Here is a 16,617-nt window from a genome sequence, read left to right as displayed (position 1 = left end):
GCTTCCGTAAAATATACAAGTAACACCTAAAATAACAGCCGTCTACAGAGGCTGGCAGCAGGAAAATGTTCCCTGTAACCGTGTCGGCCATCTTACCCTGGAGACCTGAGCACAGCGACACAGGGTAACAACATCCAGGAAAGAAAATATCCTAAGAAGAAAAGAGAGGGGACAAGCTTTTACCATTTCTCACTCTTTTAGGTATTCTGTATATAGTCTCTCTCCTGTCCACCTGTCATTATGCTGCCTAAGACGACCTTGAACTCAGGATCCTCGTCCAACAGCCTCTGGAGTGGTGGGCTTACAGGTGTACAATCACTATTATCTAGCTTTTTTTTTAATTAAAAAGGTTTAGTGTGCAAAATAATAGGTTTTATTATCTTTTCATTTATGTCTATCTTGTACCATTCTCAGTCATCCCTCTAGCTCTCTTGTCCTCCTCCCCCTTCTTGCTAGTCCCCATTCCACCCTCAAACAGTTGATTAGGAAGTTTCTCTTGGATTTAGCCTATAATGATGAACACATAATATCATATACACATGAACACCTCCATCACCCAGAGGCAGAAGTTTAAAAAAAAAAAATACATATATACCCTGAGCAATTTGCAAAAACTCTTCCCACATTGAAAGACACAGCAGTTAAGAGGCAGCCCAGAACCTAACTATATAAAGTGTATACGGTTCAGGAGCATTAAGTGTTGGCTCTCATTATGTAATCCTACCACCAACCTCTAAAACTTTGTCAAACTGAAACTTTATATTTAACAGCAACTCACCATTATCTCCCTTCCAGCACTTGGCAATCACCATTCTAGTTTCTCTCTGTATAAGTACTTGCTATTATTTCATTTGTAAAGTCGGATATTAGCTTATTTTATATATATAATCTGTATTCTGTACATCTATCAATGAAAAGCAGTGCTACTTTCCTCAAATGGTTACTACAAACTCTGTTCCTATGAATACAAATACCTGTATGAGTCCCTGACTTTCATTATTTCAGGTATATACCCAGAAGTAGAACTTCTGAACTGTTTTTTTTTATAGAACTCTTATTCTGTTACATATAGACTGTCCCATTTTAAAGAATCTTTTTTTTTTAAGATTTTACTTTATTATTTATACAACATTCTGCCTGCACACCAGATCTTACTATAGAGGGTTATGAGCCACCATGTGGTTGCTGGGAATTGAACTCAGGACCTTTGGAAGAGCAGCCAGCGTCCTTAACCTCTGAGCCATCTCACCAGCCCCAGATTGTCCCATTTTAAACACCTATTTGCCAGTGCAAAAATGTCCCAATGGCTCCATCTTTGTTAACATTTATTATCTCTTGTTTCAACAGCCACACTAACAGCTGTGAAGTAAGAACTGGCATTCTTTGTGCCTTTGTGGTTTGGTGTTTTGGGGGAGAAGCTCACTCTGCAGACTAGACTGGCCTCAATCTCAGAACACTTCTCCTGCCTTGGCCTCCCAGGTACTACATTTAAGTCATTACACAAAGCTTGGGAATTTTCTGTGCTTCTTGGCCATTTGGACATTTTCTTCAGAAAACCACCTACTTATGTCCGATAGTCATTTTAAAATCAGGTAGTTTGTGGGTTTTGTTGCACTGTGAAGTTCTTTGTATGCTCAAGACTACAGTCTTTCATTATATATATATTTTTTTCCACACTCAGGGTTGCCTTGTCATTGCTGTAGCATCTTTTAATGTGCAAAAGTTTTAAATTATGATGCAGACCAAATTACATATTTTTCTTTCATTTCCTGAGCTTGGGGTATCATATTCAAGAAACCACTGTCAACCAGGCAGTGGTGTCACACGCCTGTGATCCCAGCACCTGGGAGGCAGAGGCAGGTGGATCGCTGTGAGTTCGAGACCAGCCTGGCCTACAAAACAAGTCCAGGACAGCCAAGACTACACTGAGAAACCCTGTCTGGAAAAGGAAGGAAGGGAGGAAGGGAGAAAGAGAGGGAGGGAGGAAGGAAGGAAGGGAGGAAGGAAGAAGCAGCAGCAGGCTGGCCTCACACTGGGGCAATTATTCTGCCTGTCTCCTGAGCACTGGGACTACAGGCACACACCTGGAGTGTGTGTGTGTGTGTGTGTGTGTGCGTGTTTTACTTTTCTGAGACAGGGTCTTACCATGTAGCCCAGCCTGACCTCCAACTCACTCTGTCATCCAAGTGCAGGGGTTAAAACCATGTGCCTCCACCTGTAACTCACATGTGCTGGCTTCAGATTTACTTCATTTTCTGTGTATGACTGTTTTGCCTCCATGTGTGTAAATGTACCCAGAAAACAACTATGAGATGGTAAAATGAGAACAGGTGTCACAAGGACCTGGATGACAGTTTGGTAAAGTGACTGTCTAGTATTCGATCCACAGACTGAATTCGAGCCACAGAAACACACACACACACACACACACACACACACACACACACACACACACACACACCTGGTCCCTACACACATCAGAAGGCATGATGCCTTCAGAACTGAAGTGATGGGTAGCTGTGAGCCACCATGTAGGTGCTAGGAATCAAACCTTGAACTACTATAAGAATACCAGTGTTCTTAGACGCTAAGCCATCTCTCCAGACCACCTCATGTGTGGTTTCTTGTCTTTTAGGGGGAAGGGTGGTTTAGACAGGGTGTCCCAGGACCCTGACTCTGTAGACCAGGCGAGTCTTGAAATCACAGAGCCTCCTGTGCTGTATCAAGGGTGTGCGGCACCACTTCCAGCTTTCTTGTGTGTTTTAGAATTGACCCTAGCTGGGGGTGGAGTCGGCCTTTAATCCTAGCACTTGCCAGGTAGAGCCAGGAGGATCTCTGTGAGTTCAAGAGGCCAGCCTGGTCTACAGAGTGAGTCCAGGACAGCCAAGGCTACACAGAGAAACCCTCTAGAAAAGGGTTTCTCTAGAAAACCCCAAACCTGGAGAGGCCACCCCAGACTCTGATCTTGTTACTTAGGTACTTTCAGCACCACTGTTTTAACCAAAATGATATTCAGTAGCTTTGCAAGCCTCATTCAACTTACACCTTACAGAGCACATTAAATACCCTAATGAACACTGTGTTAGTCAGACTTCCATCACTGCATTCAATTCTTGGTGATCACAATTCTGGTCTCTCAACACAGTCACTTGGCTGCGCTGTTGCTTAGAGCACTGGTGAGGTGGTGAGGCAACCTGAGGGAATACGTGGTAGCCGGCAGCAGAAAGAGAGGCAGGACGTGGCCAGGATCCCAGTGTTCTCCCCTCAAGGGCTGACTGCCAATAACCTAATGTCCTTCCACTAGGCCCTATCTCCTAAGTGTTCTACCACCTAACAGAACCAAAGACTGAGGCCCAAGCCTTCAACACTTTGGCCTTTGGAAGACATTCAAGATCCAAACATAGCAACAATTAACAACCTTATCATCTAAATTACTATGCGGAACTGTCTGGAAAGTTCTATTGTTCTAGATTAAAGTAGGAGGGACTGGCTATGGCTCAGGGATTAAGAACACTTGTTCTTGCAGAGGACCTGGGTTCAACTCCCAGCACCCACAAGGTGGGTCATAACCATGTGTAACTCCAGTTCCAGGGGATCTGATGAGGACACCAGACATGTATGTGGTACACATACACACATAAAGGCAAAACACAGACAATATAAATGACTAACTTAAAAAAGCATTGGTTTCGATTCTCAGGACTCACGTGGCAACTCACAACCATGTGTAACTCCAGTCTCAGGGGATCCAAAGCCCCCTTCTGGCCTTTGCAGTCACCATAAACACATGGTACGGACATACATGCAGACAAACCATCTATGAGCGTAAAGAAAAGATAATGTGCTGTAGGAATACTAATGACATTTCTCTCTGACCACATCGGGCAATCAGTAACACCGTTTTCTCATGCTCTGGGGTGAAGGAGCATCAGCCACTGTGGGCGTCCGAGGAAGTGACCCTTATTTTTGTTGTTGTTACACTTACACGTTCATTATAATGATGATCAAAAAGGATAAAAATGAACTGATACAAAAGGCGACTGAACAGGGGAAAAGCAGGACTCTATGCTCCGCCCAGGAGCTCCTTCCCAGACCGTATGCTCAATTACCAGGAAGACCCTCCCTGAGGTTTTTTTGTTTTGTTTGTTTTTTAGGAAAAAGTAGGATGAATGACAGGATTGGTGGTGCACACCTTTTATCTCAGTTCTCAGGAGGCAGAGGCAGGTGAATCTCTTGAATTTGAGGCCAGCCTGGTCTACATAGTGAGGTTCCAGGACGGCCAGGGCTATACAGTGGAACCATGTCTCAAACAAAACAAAACAAAACAAAACAAAAAAAGGGAGAACAGCTTTTTACTGGGTCTCGGCTATTACAATTCTCATTTTCCAACTTGAAAAAAATGATAAATGTATAACTTGTTTACCTGAACCACACAAAATTATCTTTAATCCACAACTAAAACTAAGAATATTTTTAGTTGTGACATCTCACAAATGTCTGTAACTACAGTGTCTAAGAATCCCATGCCCTCTTCTAGCTTCCAAAGGTACCAAACATGCCTGCATACAGGACACATATGCGTGTAAACAAAACACTCAATACATAAAAAGTCAGGAAGCACAGGCAGGTGGACTCAAGGATTTTTTGTGTTTTTTTTTTTTCTCCCCCCCCCCCCCTTTTTTTGAGACAGGGTCTCTCTACATAGTCCTGGCTATCCTGATACTCTAGGAGTTTGAGGCCATTTTGGTCTACATCTTCAGTTCCAGTCAAGATTACAAAGTGAGATCATATCTCAAAAACAAAACCAAAAAACCCAAAACAATATTTATATTGACTTCATAAAAAAATACAAAGTTTTAATGTTTGTCCTCTCTAAAACCCATGTAGAAATTTATTGTCATTGGAGCAATCATAAGAGTTTAGGTCTGGGCTGGAGATATGGTTCAGGGTTAAGAACACTGGTTGCTCTTCCAAAGGTCCTGAGTTCACTTCCAGCAACCACATGGTGGCTCACAACCATTTGTAATGAGATCTGATGCCCTCTAATGGTGTGCAGACATACATAAAAAGCAGAACACTCTATACATAATAAATAAATAAATAAATAAATATGTCTTAAAAACAAACAAACAAAACACTTTAGGCCTTAAGCCTGGTATGGGGGTTCACCTTAGCACTCCTGGGGCTGAGCCAGGATGACTGCTGAAGGTTCAAGGCCAGTCAGAGTAACATTGGTAAGACTCTAAAAAACAACAAAACTTTTGCTGTTGTTGTTTGACACTGGATTCTTTGTGGCCCTGGCTGTCCTGTAATTGTTGTAAGGACCAGGCTGTCCTTGAGCTCACAGAGATATGCACACCTCAGCCTCTGCTGGAATTTAAGGTGTGCATTACTACTGCCCTGGCAGGGCTTCCTTTTCTTTATCTTTTTTTTTTTTTTTTTTTTTTTTTGAGACAGGGTTTCTCTGCATAGCCCTGGCTATACTGGAACTCACTTTGTGGACCAGGCTGTATTGAACTCAGAGATCCACCTGCCTCCACCTCCAAGTGCTGGCATCAAAGCATGCATGCCAGGAACTGGGCCCTTTTCTATCTTTGACTATGCTTCACTGGATTAAGAAAGTGATCACCAAGTCTCAACACTTTGATGCTGAACTTCCCAGTTCTCCAAAACTCTTGGGAGATAAGGTTCTGTTCATTATCTATTTTATCTAGGCCCAGATATGTTGTCACAACAGAGCATATGTCCCTGTGCTATCTAAACCTACACCTAAGTCTAGTAAGAGAAGCTGCACTTACAGGAATCCCAGTGAGGGGGTTCAGGCGCCCTGTGTGCCACATCCGAGGCAGGCACTCAGACCCCCCACATCCGCTCTACTCTTGCGGATTAGTCAGGGTCACTTACAGTGTCTGCTCAGGAGCACACTAACTGGGAGAAGATCCGAGAGAAGACTTTATTATAGATCAGCAGTCAGCTCTGCACTGAGAGCAAACACAGCACTTGCTGCAGCCACCAAGTGCCCGTAAGGAAAAGCAGCGTTAGGTGACTTGAGGCTGTTACCTCGGAACACAGGAAGAAACTTGCTGAAAACTTTGCAGATCCCTAAACCAACCAACTGATAGGCTGTTTGTTTGTTTGTTTTTGTATATTACTTTACATGGGATAATCCCCACCCTGTTTAGCTGGAGTTGGGAGTGATAATTACGGGAGTTGAACAACTCTAGGTCTGACACTTCATCATAGAAGCGTGTACTTCTAGATGCCAGTATTTCCTTCACTGCTGTACAGGGTGCTACAAGGTGTTAAAAACCCGTGATTAAATGTGCTACAGAACGTCATCTGGTATCTAAGTAGACTTCCATTTGGGAAAAGCCAAGAGAAGCTTTACCTTCAAGCAGTGGTAAGGCACTTGCCAGTAAGCCTGATGACTGGGCCTCAGTCCCCAGGATTCACGTGGAGCAAGGAACGAGCCGGTTCCCACAGCACAGTCCTTGGACTTCTACACTCATTTTGTGGCACCCAGTGCTTCGCCTACACAGTTATCTTCCAGGCAGACACTCCCTAGGTACTCCATACTACCCCAGCCCAGGCAGCTCCCGTCCCATGTCCATTCAGGACATTTCCTATAACTGGAATAGAGTACTAAGGCCCTTTGTGTTTGACTTCTTTCAAACACATACAGGTGAGGGAGGGACATATCCATACCGTTCTGGTTAAGGTAAAGCAATGGTGCCTGCATAGACCACATTGTTTACTCTTCAGTTGATAGACCACTGGGTTATTTATACTTTTTGACTACCGCCAGGAATGCTGCTATAACCATTCCAACTATTTCATCACATTTATTTATTTATTTATTTGTTTAGGGGTGGGGGCCCCAGAGATCCAACACAGGTTTTCACGCTTGATGGCTTTGTTCACTGAGCCATTCTATGAGTCTTCATTCCAATTATTGTTATTATTATTATTCTAACTATAAAAGTAGAAATGCTGATGACATGGTACTTCTAAATTTAGCTTTTTGAGAACTGCCAAGCTGTTTTACATTCCTACCAGCAATTTATGAGGGTGAGTTTCTCCTTCCTTACTCCATGTCCACCCAAACGGTTTTTTTGTTTGCTTGCTATTCTGTAGACAGACTCTCCGTATATAGTTCCAGGTGGCCTCAATGTCATGATCCCTGGTCTGACTCCTGCATGCTGGGCCTACAGGTGGGTGAAAGCATCATCATGTCCAGCAAAAAATAAAATAAAAATAAATAAAAAGGATGAGTTTGGGTTCTGAACTGTAACTTTTCTTTAAGTCTGAAATATTAAAAAATTTTTATTTGTTTGTTTGTTTATTTATTTATTTGAGACAGGGTGTCACTATATAGCCCCTGCTGCTCTTGAACTCAGGATCTGCTTGCCTCTGCTTCCCGAGTGCCGGGGTTACAGGCTAGTGCCACCTACCACACCCTGTCTTCCTTTTCACCTAAATGACTTCATGCCTTGGAAGTTCCTCTAAAGAAATAATTAGAAAACTTTCAAGAAAAATCACTTAGCTGTGTTACTATAGAGCAAATGAGAAAAACAGAAATCTGACAGCTGGTAACTGATTGTAAAAACTGTAATGCAGCCACAAAAAATGACACAGTAAAAATTCTATTTATTTCTCTACCTACAGGTTCATGACGTGCTATGTGAGCGAGCGACGCTCTAGATTAATAGGTTAGCATGTGGGTAAATGTGAGTACTCCTGCTGTCAGGGTATCCCATCACAAAGGCATCGACTTTAAAGTTAGAGACAAGACAAGAATCACCTCATTCAACACGACTTCAACATTCTACCTAAAATAATGAAAAAAAAAAAAACTCACAGCAAAATTTACAAATGACACAGGTGACATAACATGCAGATAATTTATGAAACAACTCAAGCTATCAGGACATACAATAAGCTTAGTTTATAGTCTTAGCACTTGAGAGACCGAGGCAAGAAGAAGACTGTGCCAGTCTGTCCTGAAGGGTCAGATCTTGTCATCAGTAAAACAAAACCAGGCTGGGAGATGCCTGTGATCTCAGCACTTGGGAGACAAAAGTACAAGGATCAGATGCAGAAGGGTAGCCTGCCAGAGACCCTGTCTCAAAAAGAGCAAAATCCAACCAAAGAGACGAACAAAACCACTCCCCATGTTAAGTTACATAAAAAGCAGTAACAGCAAACTCATTTAAAAATTACATCAGTAGGATGTGTTGGCACAGGCAGGTGGATCTTTGAGTTTGAAGCCAGCCTGATCTACATAGTGAATTCTAAGACAATCAGGGCAATGTAGGGAGAGCCTGTCTCAAAAACAAACAAACAAATAAAAAATATCACATACAAATTACCCCAGTAATGATGTAATCAAGACAAATGGACTGGGCGTAGCTCACTGGCACAGAGTCTGTCCAGCACGTCCAAAGCCTTGGGTTTGAGTCTTAGCACTGAACAAGGACGAAAAGGACAGCAAAGATTTCAACCTCTGTGCAGGTTTAACTGGCCTGAAACTTGCTATGTAGCCCATGCTTGCCTCCAACTGAGGCATGTTTTGAGGTAGAATTATATTTTCTTCTCCTACTTGCCAGCCCTCCTCCATTCCTCCCTTTCTTCATGGAGATGGTGACAAAGCATAAACGTAAGTGCTGTGCCGGGCTCCTAACACGTTGACCACCTTTGTACCTTAAATCTTCCACACAACAATACTAGTTTCAGAAGACTTTTAAAGTCTTTTAATTATTGTGTGTGATGGAGGGGGAAGGGAGAGCATGCCATGGTGCGTGTGTTTGTCAACAGGTCAGAGAACTCGGCGGTCCATTCCCTTTTTCTACTTTTGCATGGGCTCTGGAGATCAAACTCTGGTCATGAGACTTATGTATTAAGTGCTGAGCCATCCTGCTGGTTCCAATGAGAAACTATTAAACAGTTCATTGCCAGGTGTGGTGGTCTATGCCTCTAATCCAAGTACCGTGGGCTAGCCAGGGTTATGAGCCAACCTCAAAAAAGAAAAAAAAAAAAAAGAAAAGGAAAAACCCTCTCATGCTTTGACTGATGAACAGCAATATTGCTCATTATTAAACAAGAAAACGTTCAATCTCATATTAATTTTTAATTTTAATTCCATGTTTTGAGAAAGGGTCTTTGGCCCAGGCTGGCCTTGAATTTACTGTACAGCCTAGACTGGTCCTTAATACCTGATCCTCCTGCCTCCATCTCCCAGGGGTCATTAGAGTCAGCTCAGACTGATTTCTTTCTGTTGTTTTTTGAGGTAAGGTCTCTATAGCTCTGCTTATCCTGAAACTCACTCTGTAGACTAGGCTGGCTTCTGAGCTCTGCCTGCCTCTGCCTCCCAGCACTAGGATTAAAGGTGTACACCATCAAGCCTGGCTTCAGACTGATTTCTAATGGATCCACAGCCATGATGCCTAATAAATATTCAGCAACAAAAAGTGACTGAGAGCCACATGTAGCGTGGGGGGAGACAGACAGCCATGCTCTGTATCTGTGAGGACTCTGTCTGGGGCACCCCGCATGTCACCCAGTATCACCGGCCATGTGATCATGACCCTTACAGAAAGCAGAATGACAACATTTTTATAGTTTTTATGCCTTTTATCCTGAATACAGGATATTATAGGTGGGGGGACACACATGGATATAGGAACCATTTAGAAATACAAAATTTAGAAATATAAAATCTGAAAGAAAACACAAATAGCTGCAAACAGTTCCCAGAGCAAGGGAACGTAAGTTCCACCCACACTTGACTGACTTCTGAATGCTGCAGCCAAGGCCTCTACTCCAAGAAGCTAAGACTAAAACAACTGAGAAAGCCCAGGTGGGGCAGCATGGGCATCTCGATGGGGCACAGACAAGGGAAGGCAGACAAGCTTGAGGCTAGCCCCCTAGTCACTGACTCTGTTGCAAAGGTGTGTTTTGTCGTTTTTCCCCCTATTTAATCCTGGAACTTGGGTGGCAGAACTGGGGGGGGGGGGGCAATTTCTGTGTGTTCAAGATCAGCCTGCCTACACAGTGTGACTGTCTACAAAGAAGGAAGGAAGGAAGGAGGGAGGGAGGGAGGGAGGGAGGGAGGGAGGGAGGGAAAGACTAAAAAACAGCTGTCCTTGAGCACAATTTGTTAACTCTCTAAAACAAAGTGTATTTTCCTTCTCAGTTTTGATATTCTATAGAAAGAAATTCTGATATTCTAATTAAATACCCAAATACTGAAGGATCTCTGTAAACAACTCCCCAAATGCCAATTTTTTCCTAGGTAACTCTTCCCCACTCCCAGGTAATTCTTAAATCAAACATCTCTAAAGTGAAAGTTGTGTTTTGTGAGACATGGATAATGCTAAACACAGTTCCTCTAAATTAAACAAACAAACAAAACAAAAAAGATCCTGTAAAATCCTAATCCTAGCTATGGTCTAGGGAAGAGAAGAAACACTGCTTTTTACTGGCTGTCCTAATACTTGCTCTGTAAACTAGGCTGGCCTCCTGCCTGTCTCCAGAGTACTGGATTTAGCACTATCACTGCCCAGGGGCTTTTTACTTTTACAACAAGGAGCCAGGCCTAGTGCATCGCACCTTTAAACCTGGCATTTGAGAGGCAGAGGTATTTCTGAGTTTGAGAACAGCTTAGGCCATGCGGGAAACCCTGTTTCGGAAAACAAAACAAACAACAAAAAATAAAAAGTGCAAGTCTGCCGGAAAGAAGGTATAAAGACACTTTTAAAACAAGGAGCAGCTGGGCGGGGCAGTGCACGCCTATAATCCCAGCACTCAGGGAGGCAAAGGTAGGTGGATCTATGTGAGTTCAAGGCCAGCCAAGGCTACACAGAGAAACCCTGTCTCAAAAAACTAAAACCAAAACAAAACAAAGCACAAAACAACAAATAAACAAACAAAAAACAAGGAGCAAAGAACAATAGCTCTTTCTGGAGTCCCCAGCACAAATAACATTTTAATACAAAGAAGAAATGGTATGGCAATCACTCAAGGAACTGAAAATTTCCTCTACGGCAAAACCAAAGGCAAGACACAAAATCATATACAAGTTGAAACACTGCTATTAATTTTTTTTTATAAACTGTTACAATAAATTTTAGATTCTAAATATAGACCAAGCAGGTGTAACCTGTGACTTTCTGACACATGATCATCCCATGAAGGCTGAGAACGCAGCCTAACACATTTGTAGATGGCAATGTCAAAAGGCCGGATCTCCTGATAAACACTGCAAACAGAAACTAGCAACAAGCTGCTATTAACATACAGACATGAGGTACACTGCTCTGGAACAGAACTAGGCCTCAGACTTACCTTAGCAGAAGTTCTTTGGGAAGTTTTTTATTGATTACAGCTTCATCACTGTTTGAGAACATCTGTAAAATGAAATTAATTTAAATTAAAAAAAAAAACACTGCCATCAGTAGTTACCATTTTATCATGCTCACAATTCCCTCAGGAGAAAGGTTTAAAAAAAAAAAAAAAGTGGGGACCCAGCAAAATGGTGTAGGAGGTAAATGCTGCCAAGTCTGATGATCTGAGTTCAATCCCTGGGAGCCACAAGGGAGGAGGGGAGAATCAATGGCTGAAAGTTGTCCCCTTACCTTCCTCACAGGCACCCACATGTAAAAACTCAGTGGGGACTGGAGAGGTGGTTCAGAGGGAATAGACAACTTGATCTCAGGAACCACAGACAGATAAAACTGCCCCAAGGTATGGTGGGACAATCCATCAGCTTCCTAAATCAACAAAGCCTGATAACCAGTCTGGTGCCTCCAGGAACCTACGAACCTCAGAGTCTCCTCCCCTAAACTCAGAAGTTCCCTGACTATGATCACAGAGGCACCTCCTCCCTGAAGTTGGTGACAGGGACGCTCTTTGCTGTTGGAGCTCCTAGCCCCGCGTTTCCAGCTGTGCTGTCTGGGATTATTGAAGGGCATGATTAACTGAAATCCTCAGCAGTCTCTACTGAACACTCTTCCCAAATACTGGAATGTTGTCTGGGCTTGAACTCGGGGAGATCCGCCTGCCTCTGCTGGGATTAGAGGTGTGTGCCTCCAAGGCCAGTTCCTGCCCTTTTCCCTGAGGATAGCCTACTGCAGATTTGAGCAGCAGTGTCTGGTTGTTTCTGTTGTTGCTAGCTCGTGATTTTGATGTGCCACGGAAAACTCTGCATAGCTAAACTCACACAGATTTCCTCCTAAGCTTCAGTCTGGGAGCCTTGTAGGCTCTGTTCTCACACTTAGGACTATGATTTCATCTTTGTATCTAGAATGAGGAAGAACCCAGGCATCCACTTGTACATGCAGATACTAACTGGTTCACCATCACGTATTTGACTTTTCCCCTTGGCTTCTTTTTTACAATCACTTGAATCAAAGTGAAAACATTGTTTCTGGATTCTCAATATGGTTCCCTTTAACTATATAAAATTTACATCAACTGCTTATTATTAATATAGTTACATTTTGAAATTAAGATCTTTAAGGGCCTCTATGCTTTTTCAAAGTAGTTTGAGCTATTCTAGACCTTAAATTTGGTTTATCAATTTGGGACTGACATGTCAACTTCTGCAAAGATCACTGCTGAGAACTTTGACTAGTGAGTGTACCACACAGAATTGGGGGACACTGCTGTCCTCAAATGAATGAGTCTTCAAAATTAGAAACATTGATTATGTCATTTATTTCAGCTTACTTTGATTTTTCCCAATAATTTTGATATTTTTCAGTGCATAAGCTTTTAATGTTTATTTCTAAGAGTTCTTTATTCTTTTTTTCAAATATATTTAATTTGTATGTACACTGGTGTTTTTGCCTGTATGAGAGTGTTGGATCCCCTGGAATAGGAGTTACAGACAGTTGTGAGCTGCCATGCGGGTGCTGGGAATTGAACTCATGACCTTTGGAAGAACAGATGGTGCTCTTAACCACTGAGCCATCTCTCCAGCCCGTTTTATTCTTTTTAATGTGATTGCAAATGAATCAAATTTCATTCTACAATTACTCAACATTAGTGTACATAACACATCATCCTTCCATGCTTCTGTTTTCAACCAATCTGTGCCTTTGAGCCCCAAATGTATTTTTTCTACATAGCATGAAGTTCAACCTTATTATCTAATCTTCTCAGAAAACAAAACAACGAAAATAAAAACAAAACAGCATCTCACTATTGTAGCCTTGGCTGGCCTAGAATTCACTACACAGAACCACGCTGGCCTTGAATTCCCAGGGATTCACATGCTTGTCTCCTCAATGCTCACATTAAAGGGAGGTCCAACCAAGCCCAGCCTATGCCTTTTGACTAAGTATCTGAGTGGGCACGACTCCTATTCTACTTTACTTGCTTTCTGTATGTTTTATTTTATTCTTCCTAGCCCACTGACTGCCATCTCTTGTTTTTTTTTTGTTTTTGTTTTTTTGTTTTTTTTGTTTTTAAGATTTACTACCGTAATTCCCTGTTCTGCCTGCAGGCCAGAAGAGGGCACCAGATCTCATTACAGATGGTTATGAGCCACCATGTGGGTACAGGGAATTGAACTCATGACCTCTGGAAGAGCATGCAGTGCTCCGAACACTGAGCCATCTTTCTAGAGGCCTCTCCTGAGATTCTTTACAGAATGGTTTTCCTTCAGCAATGCTCTTGGGGGTAGTACCCGATTTTGTTGCCAGCTTCTAAGGAACTCATTGGTGAATGGGTAATTTTGCTTTTGTTTATTTTCTAGGATTTACCTGATTCTAAAAGTGGTAGGAAAAGACAACAAAGAAAACCGCGTCAGTGTGGGCACCACAACGGCAATCTGAACAAAGTCATAGTCTCTTACAGTGGTGTTTGCTCTCTTGAGACATGGTTTCTGTGTAGCCTTGTCTGTCCTGGAACTCACTCTTTAGTCCAGGCTGGCCTCGAACTCATAGCTATCCTCTGCCCCTTCCTCCTGAGTGCTGGGATTAAAGGCCTGTACCACCTCAGTTGGCCCTTATAGTCTTTATTACCCTGTCTCTGTTTTACTTCCTTCATATTCTGTTGTGACATTATAATGTCTCCGTTTTAAAGATTTACTTATTTATGTGTATGAGGTTTTGCTGGTTTGTATGTCTGTACCATGAATGTCTGGTGCCTGTGGAGGTCAGAAGGGGAAGCATGGAAGCATGGACCCCTGGAATCCTGGACGAGAGTTCTGGGCAGCTGTGGGGACCAACTGCTCCTCTGCAAGCAAAGTCTTCTCTTTTTTTTTTTTTGCTTTTTCTACAGACCAGGGTGATCTCAAACTCAATGATTCACTTTCCTCCACTTTACAAATACAAAAGCATGTGCCACCACACCCAGAAAGTTTTCTTAAGGGCTGAGCCATCTCTCTGTCCCCTAATTCCTCCATTAAAAAAAAAATTAAGTAATTTTCATAATGGTTGCTCTAGCAGTTCCAGTATTATCTTAGCTAGCCACCATCTATTTCAATTGCTCATTTCCTATAAAATACAGCACCTATTCTACAAGAGAACTCATCTCTTCTTTGCTATTATAGATTTATCTGATGAACCCCAAACTACAATTCTTAATTATGCAACTGCCTTTCAATTCAGTCAAGATAATAAAAGAACAATTTATTTATAGTCTTTTATATTTACCTCTGTAACTAACATTTATACTTTTTTTTTTCTTCGCATTACCATCTGGTACTGTATTCTTTAAGCTTGAACAATCTTTAATAGTTCATGTAAGGCAGATCTGCAAACAACAAATGTCTCAGTGCTTGCTTATTGCAGTTATAAATTTGTGTTTTGGCTTGGGTTTTTAAAATGGAGTCTTGATGTATAGCCCGAAGCATCCTTGAATTCATACACATCAAGTCCTGAGTAGCAAGTATTTGGGTTCTCCAGGGAAACAGGATCCGTAGATTCACATACATATCCGTAGATACGTATGTGTATCTATAGAATTAGATCACAAGATTCACGCTGGGGATTGTTAGCTTGTAGAGATGTAGTTCAAAAGCCCAGGAGCTCTGATGACCACGGGTAGAAAAGCCATGCCTTAGTTAAGAGGATGTAAGGGAAAAGTACCAGACAAACATCTCTTATCTAACTATCCACAACCCCCCTAAGTTGACACATTAAATTAACCATCATAAATTTATTAGCAGTTAAACACAGGGCCTTGCATACACAATACAAGCATTCTTCACCTCCAGTCCTTTAAAAGCATTTATGTATTTTAGTATGTGCATGAAGAGGTGGGTACCACAGTAACACATGCAGAGGTCAGAGGACAATTTGCAGAAGTTGGTTATTGTCTTACCCTGTATGGGTTCCAGGGAAGGAACAAGTCCCCTTAGCTGCTAAGACATCCTGTCGGTCCTTGTTTTTTATTTTTGAGACAGGGTCTCATTGATTTCTCCCAGCTAGCTTCTTGCCTCAGGCTCTGAGTAGCAGAGATTGTAGGGAATGTATCACCAAACCCATCCAATTTTTGTTTGTTTTGAGTTGTTCTTCTCTGTAGTCTACACTGTCCTTGAGCTCTGTCGACAAGGATGGCCCCAAACATCTGACATCCCCCTGCTTCTGCCTCCAGATTGCTGGGATCAAAGGCATGCGCCACCATCACTCAAATGTTTTTATGACACCAACTTCTTATTTTATATGCATTGGTGTTTTGCTTGCATATTTACCTGTGTGAGGGTGTCAGATCTCCAGGAACTGGAGCCACGGACAGTTGTGAACTGCCAAGTAGGTGCTGGGAACTTGATCCTCTGAGAGCAACTAGCAAGTGCTCCTAACCGCTGAGCCAGCTCTCCAGCCCCCTTTATGCTGCTGTTTTGAGACATGGTTTCTGTGTAGCTCTGGCTGTCCTGAAGCTTGATATGTAGACGAGGAGGGCCTCAAACTCAGAGACCTGCCTGTCTCTGCCTCCTGAATATTGGCTGGAATTAAAGGCATGTACTACCATGCCCTGGCTCTTAAAATCACCCCCTATCCCCACTCCCACCCCAAAAGAGTTTCTCGGTGTAGCCCTGGTTGACCTGGAACTCACTCTGTAGACCAAGCTGGCCTTGAACTCTGAGACCTGCCTGCCTCTGCCTTCCTGAGTGCTGGGGATTAAAGGTGTGTATACCACTGCTGCCTGCCTCTAACAAGCCCTTTTTAAATAAAAAATTTATGTAACAAATCATTTTGAAGTGTGCATTTTAATGCACTTAAAGCTGCAGGGCTATTACCATCACTTAGTTCCAAATGTTCTTAGTCCCTCAGAACACTGTGTCCATCAAGCAGCCATTCTGCTGTTCCCTTAGATTTGAGAACAGCCACTAATCTTCTTCAGAATGTGAATTTTCCAATGCCTCGTTATTTCATATAAAGGGAATTGAAATGTGATGTTTCATGTATCACTAACCTCTTTTTACAATAGTTCTAGAATTTATTTACACTGTAGCAGTACTTTGTTTCTTTTTTATAGCTGAGTAACAAAAAGGTCCCCATATACATTTTGTTCATTCATTTATGTTAGTTCTTCAGCCTTTTGGACATTCAGAATACCACTATTAGCATTCTTATGTACAGACTTAGGTGAATACTTTTTTTTTTTTTTTTT

General features: G+C 42.3%; 1 protein-coding gene across 2 annotated transcripts in view; it reads right to left on the bottom strand.

Moving 5' to 3' along the window:
- Positions 1–16,617, bottom strand: part of Fbxl20 (F-box and leucine rich repeat protein 20) — a 69,662-nt gene that overhangs the window by 30,379 nt on the left and 22,666 nt on the right. For both annotated transcript variants that reach the window (XM_021646823.2, XM_060386813.1), the window contains exons 2-3: positions 11,344–11,405; positions 97–151 (exon numbers count right to left, since the gene is read on the bottom strand). In XM_021646823.2, the coding sequence (XP_021502498.1) occupies positions 97–151; positions 11,344–11,405 (117 nt within the window). The remainder of the gene's footprint in view (positions 1–96; positions 152–11,343; positions 11,406–16,617) is intronic.

Source organism: Meriones unguiculatus, chromosome 7 (genome assembly GCF_030254825.1).
Source record: "Meriones unguiculatus strain TT.TT164.6M chromosome 7, Bangor_MerUng_6.1, whole genome shotgun sequence".
In the NCBI taxonomy this organism is placed as follows: Eukaryota; Metazoa; Chordata; class Mammalia; order Rodentia; family Muridae; genus Meriones; species Meriones unguiculatus.
Note: the sequence above shows the minus strand (reverse complement) of the source record. Positions and strands in the feature narration are given on the sequence as shown.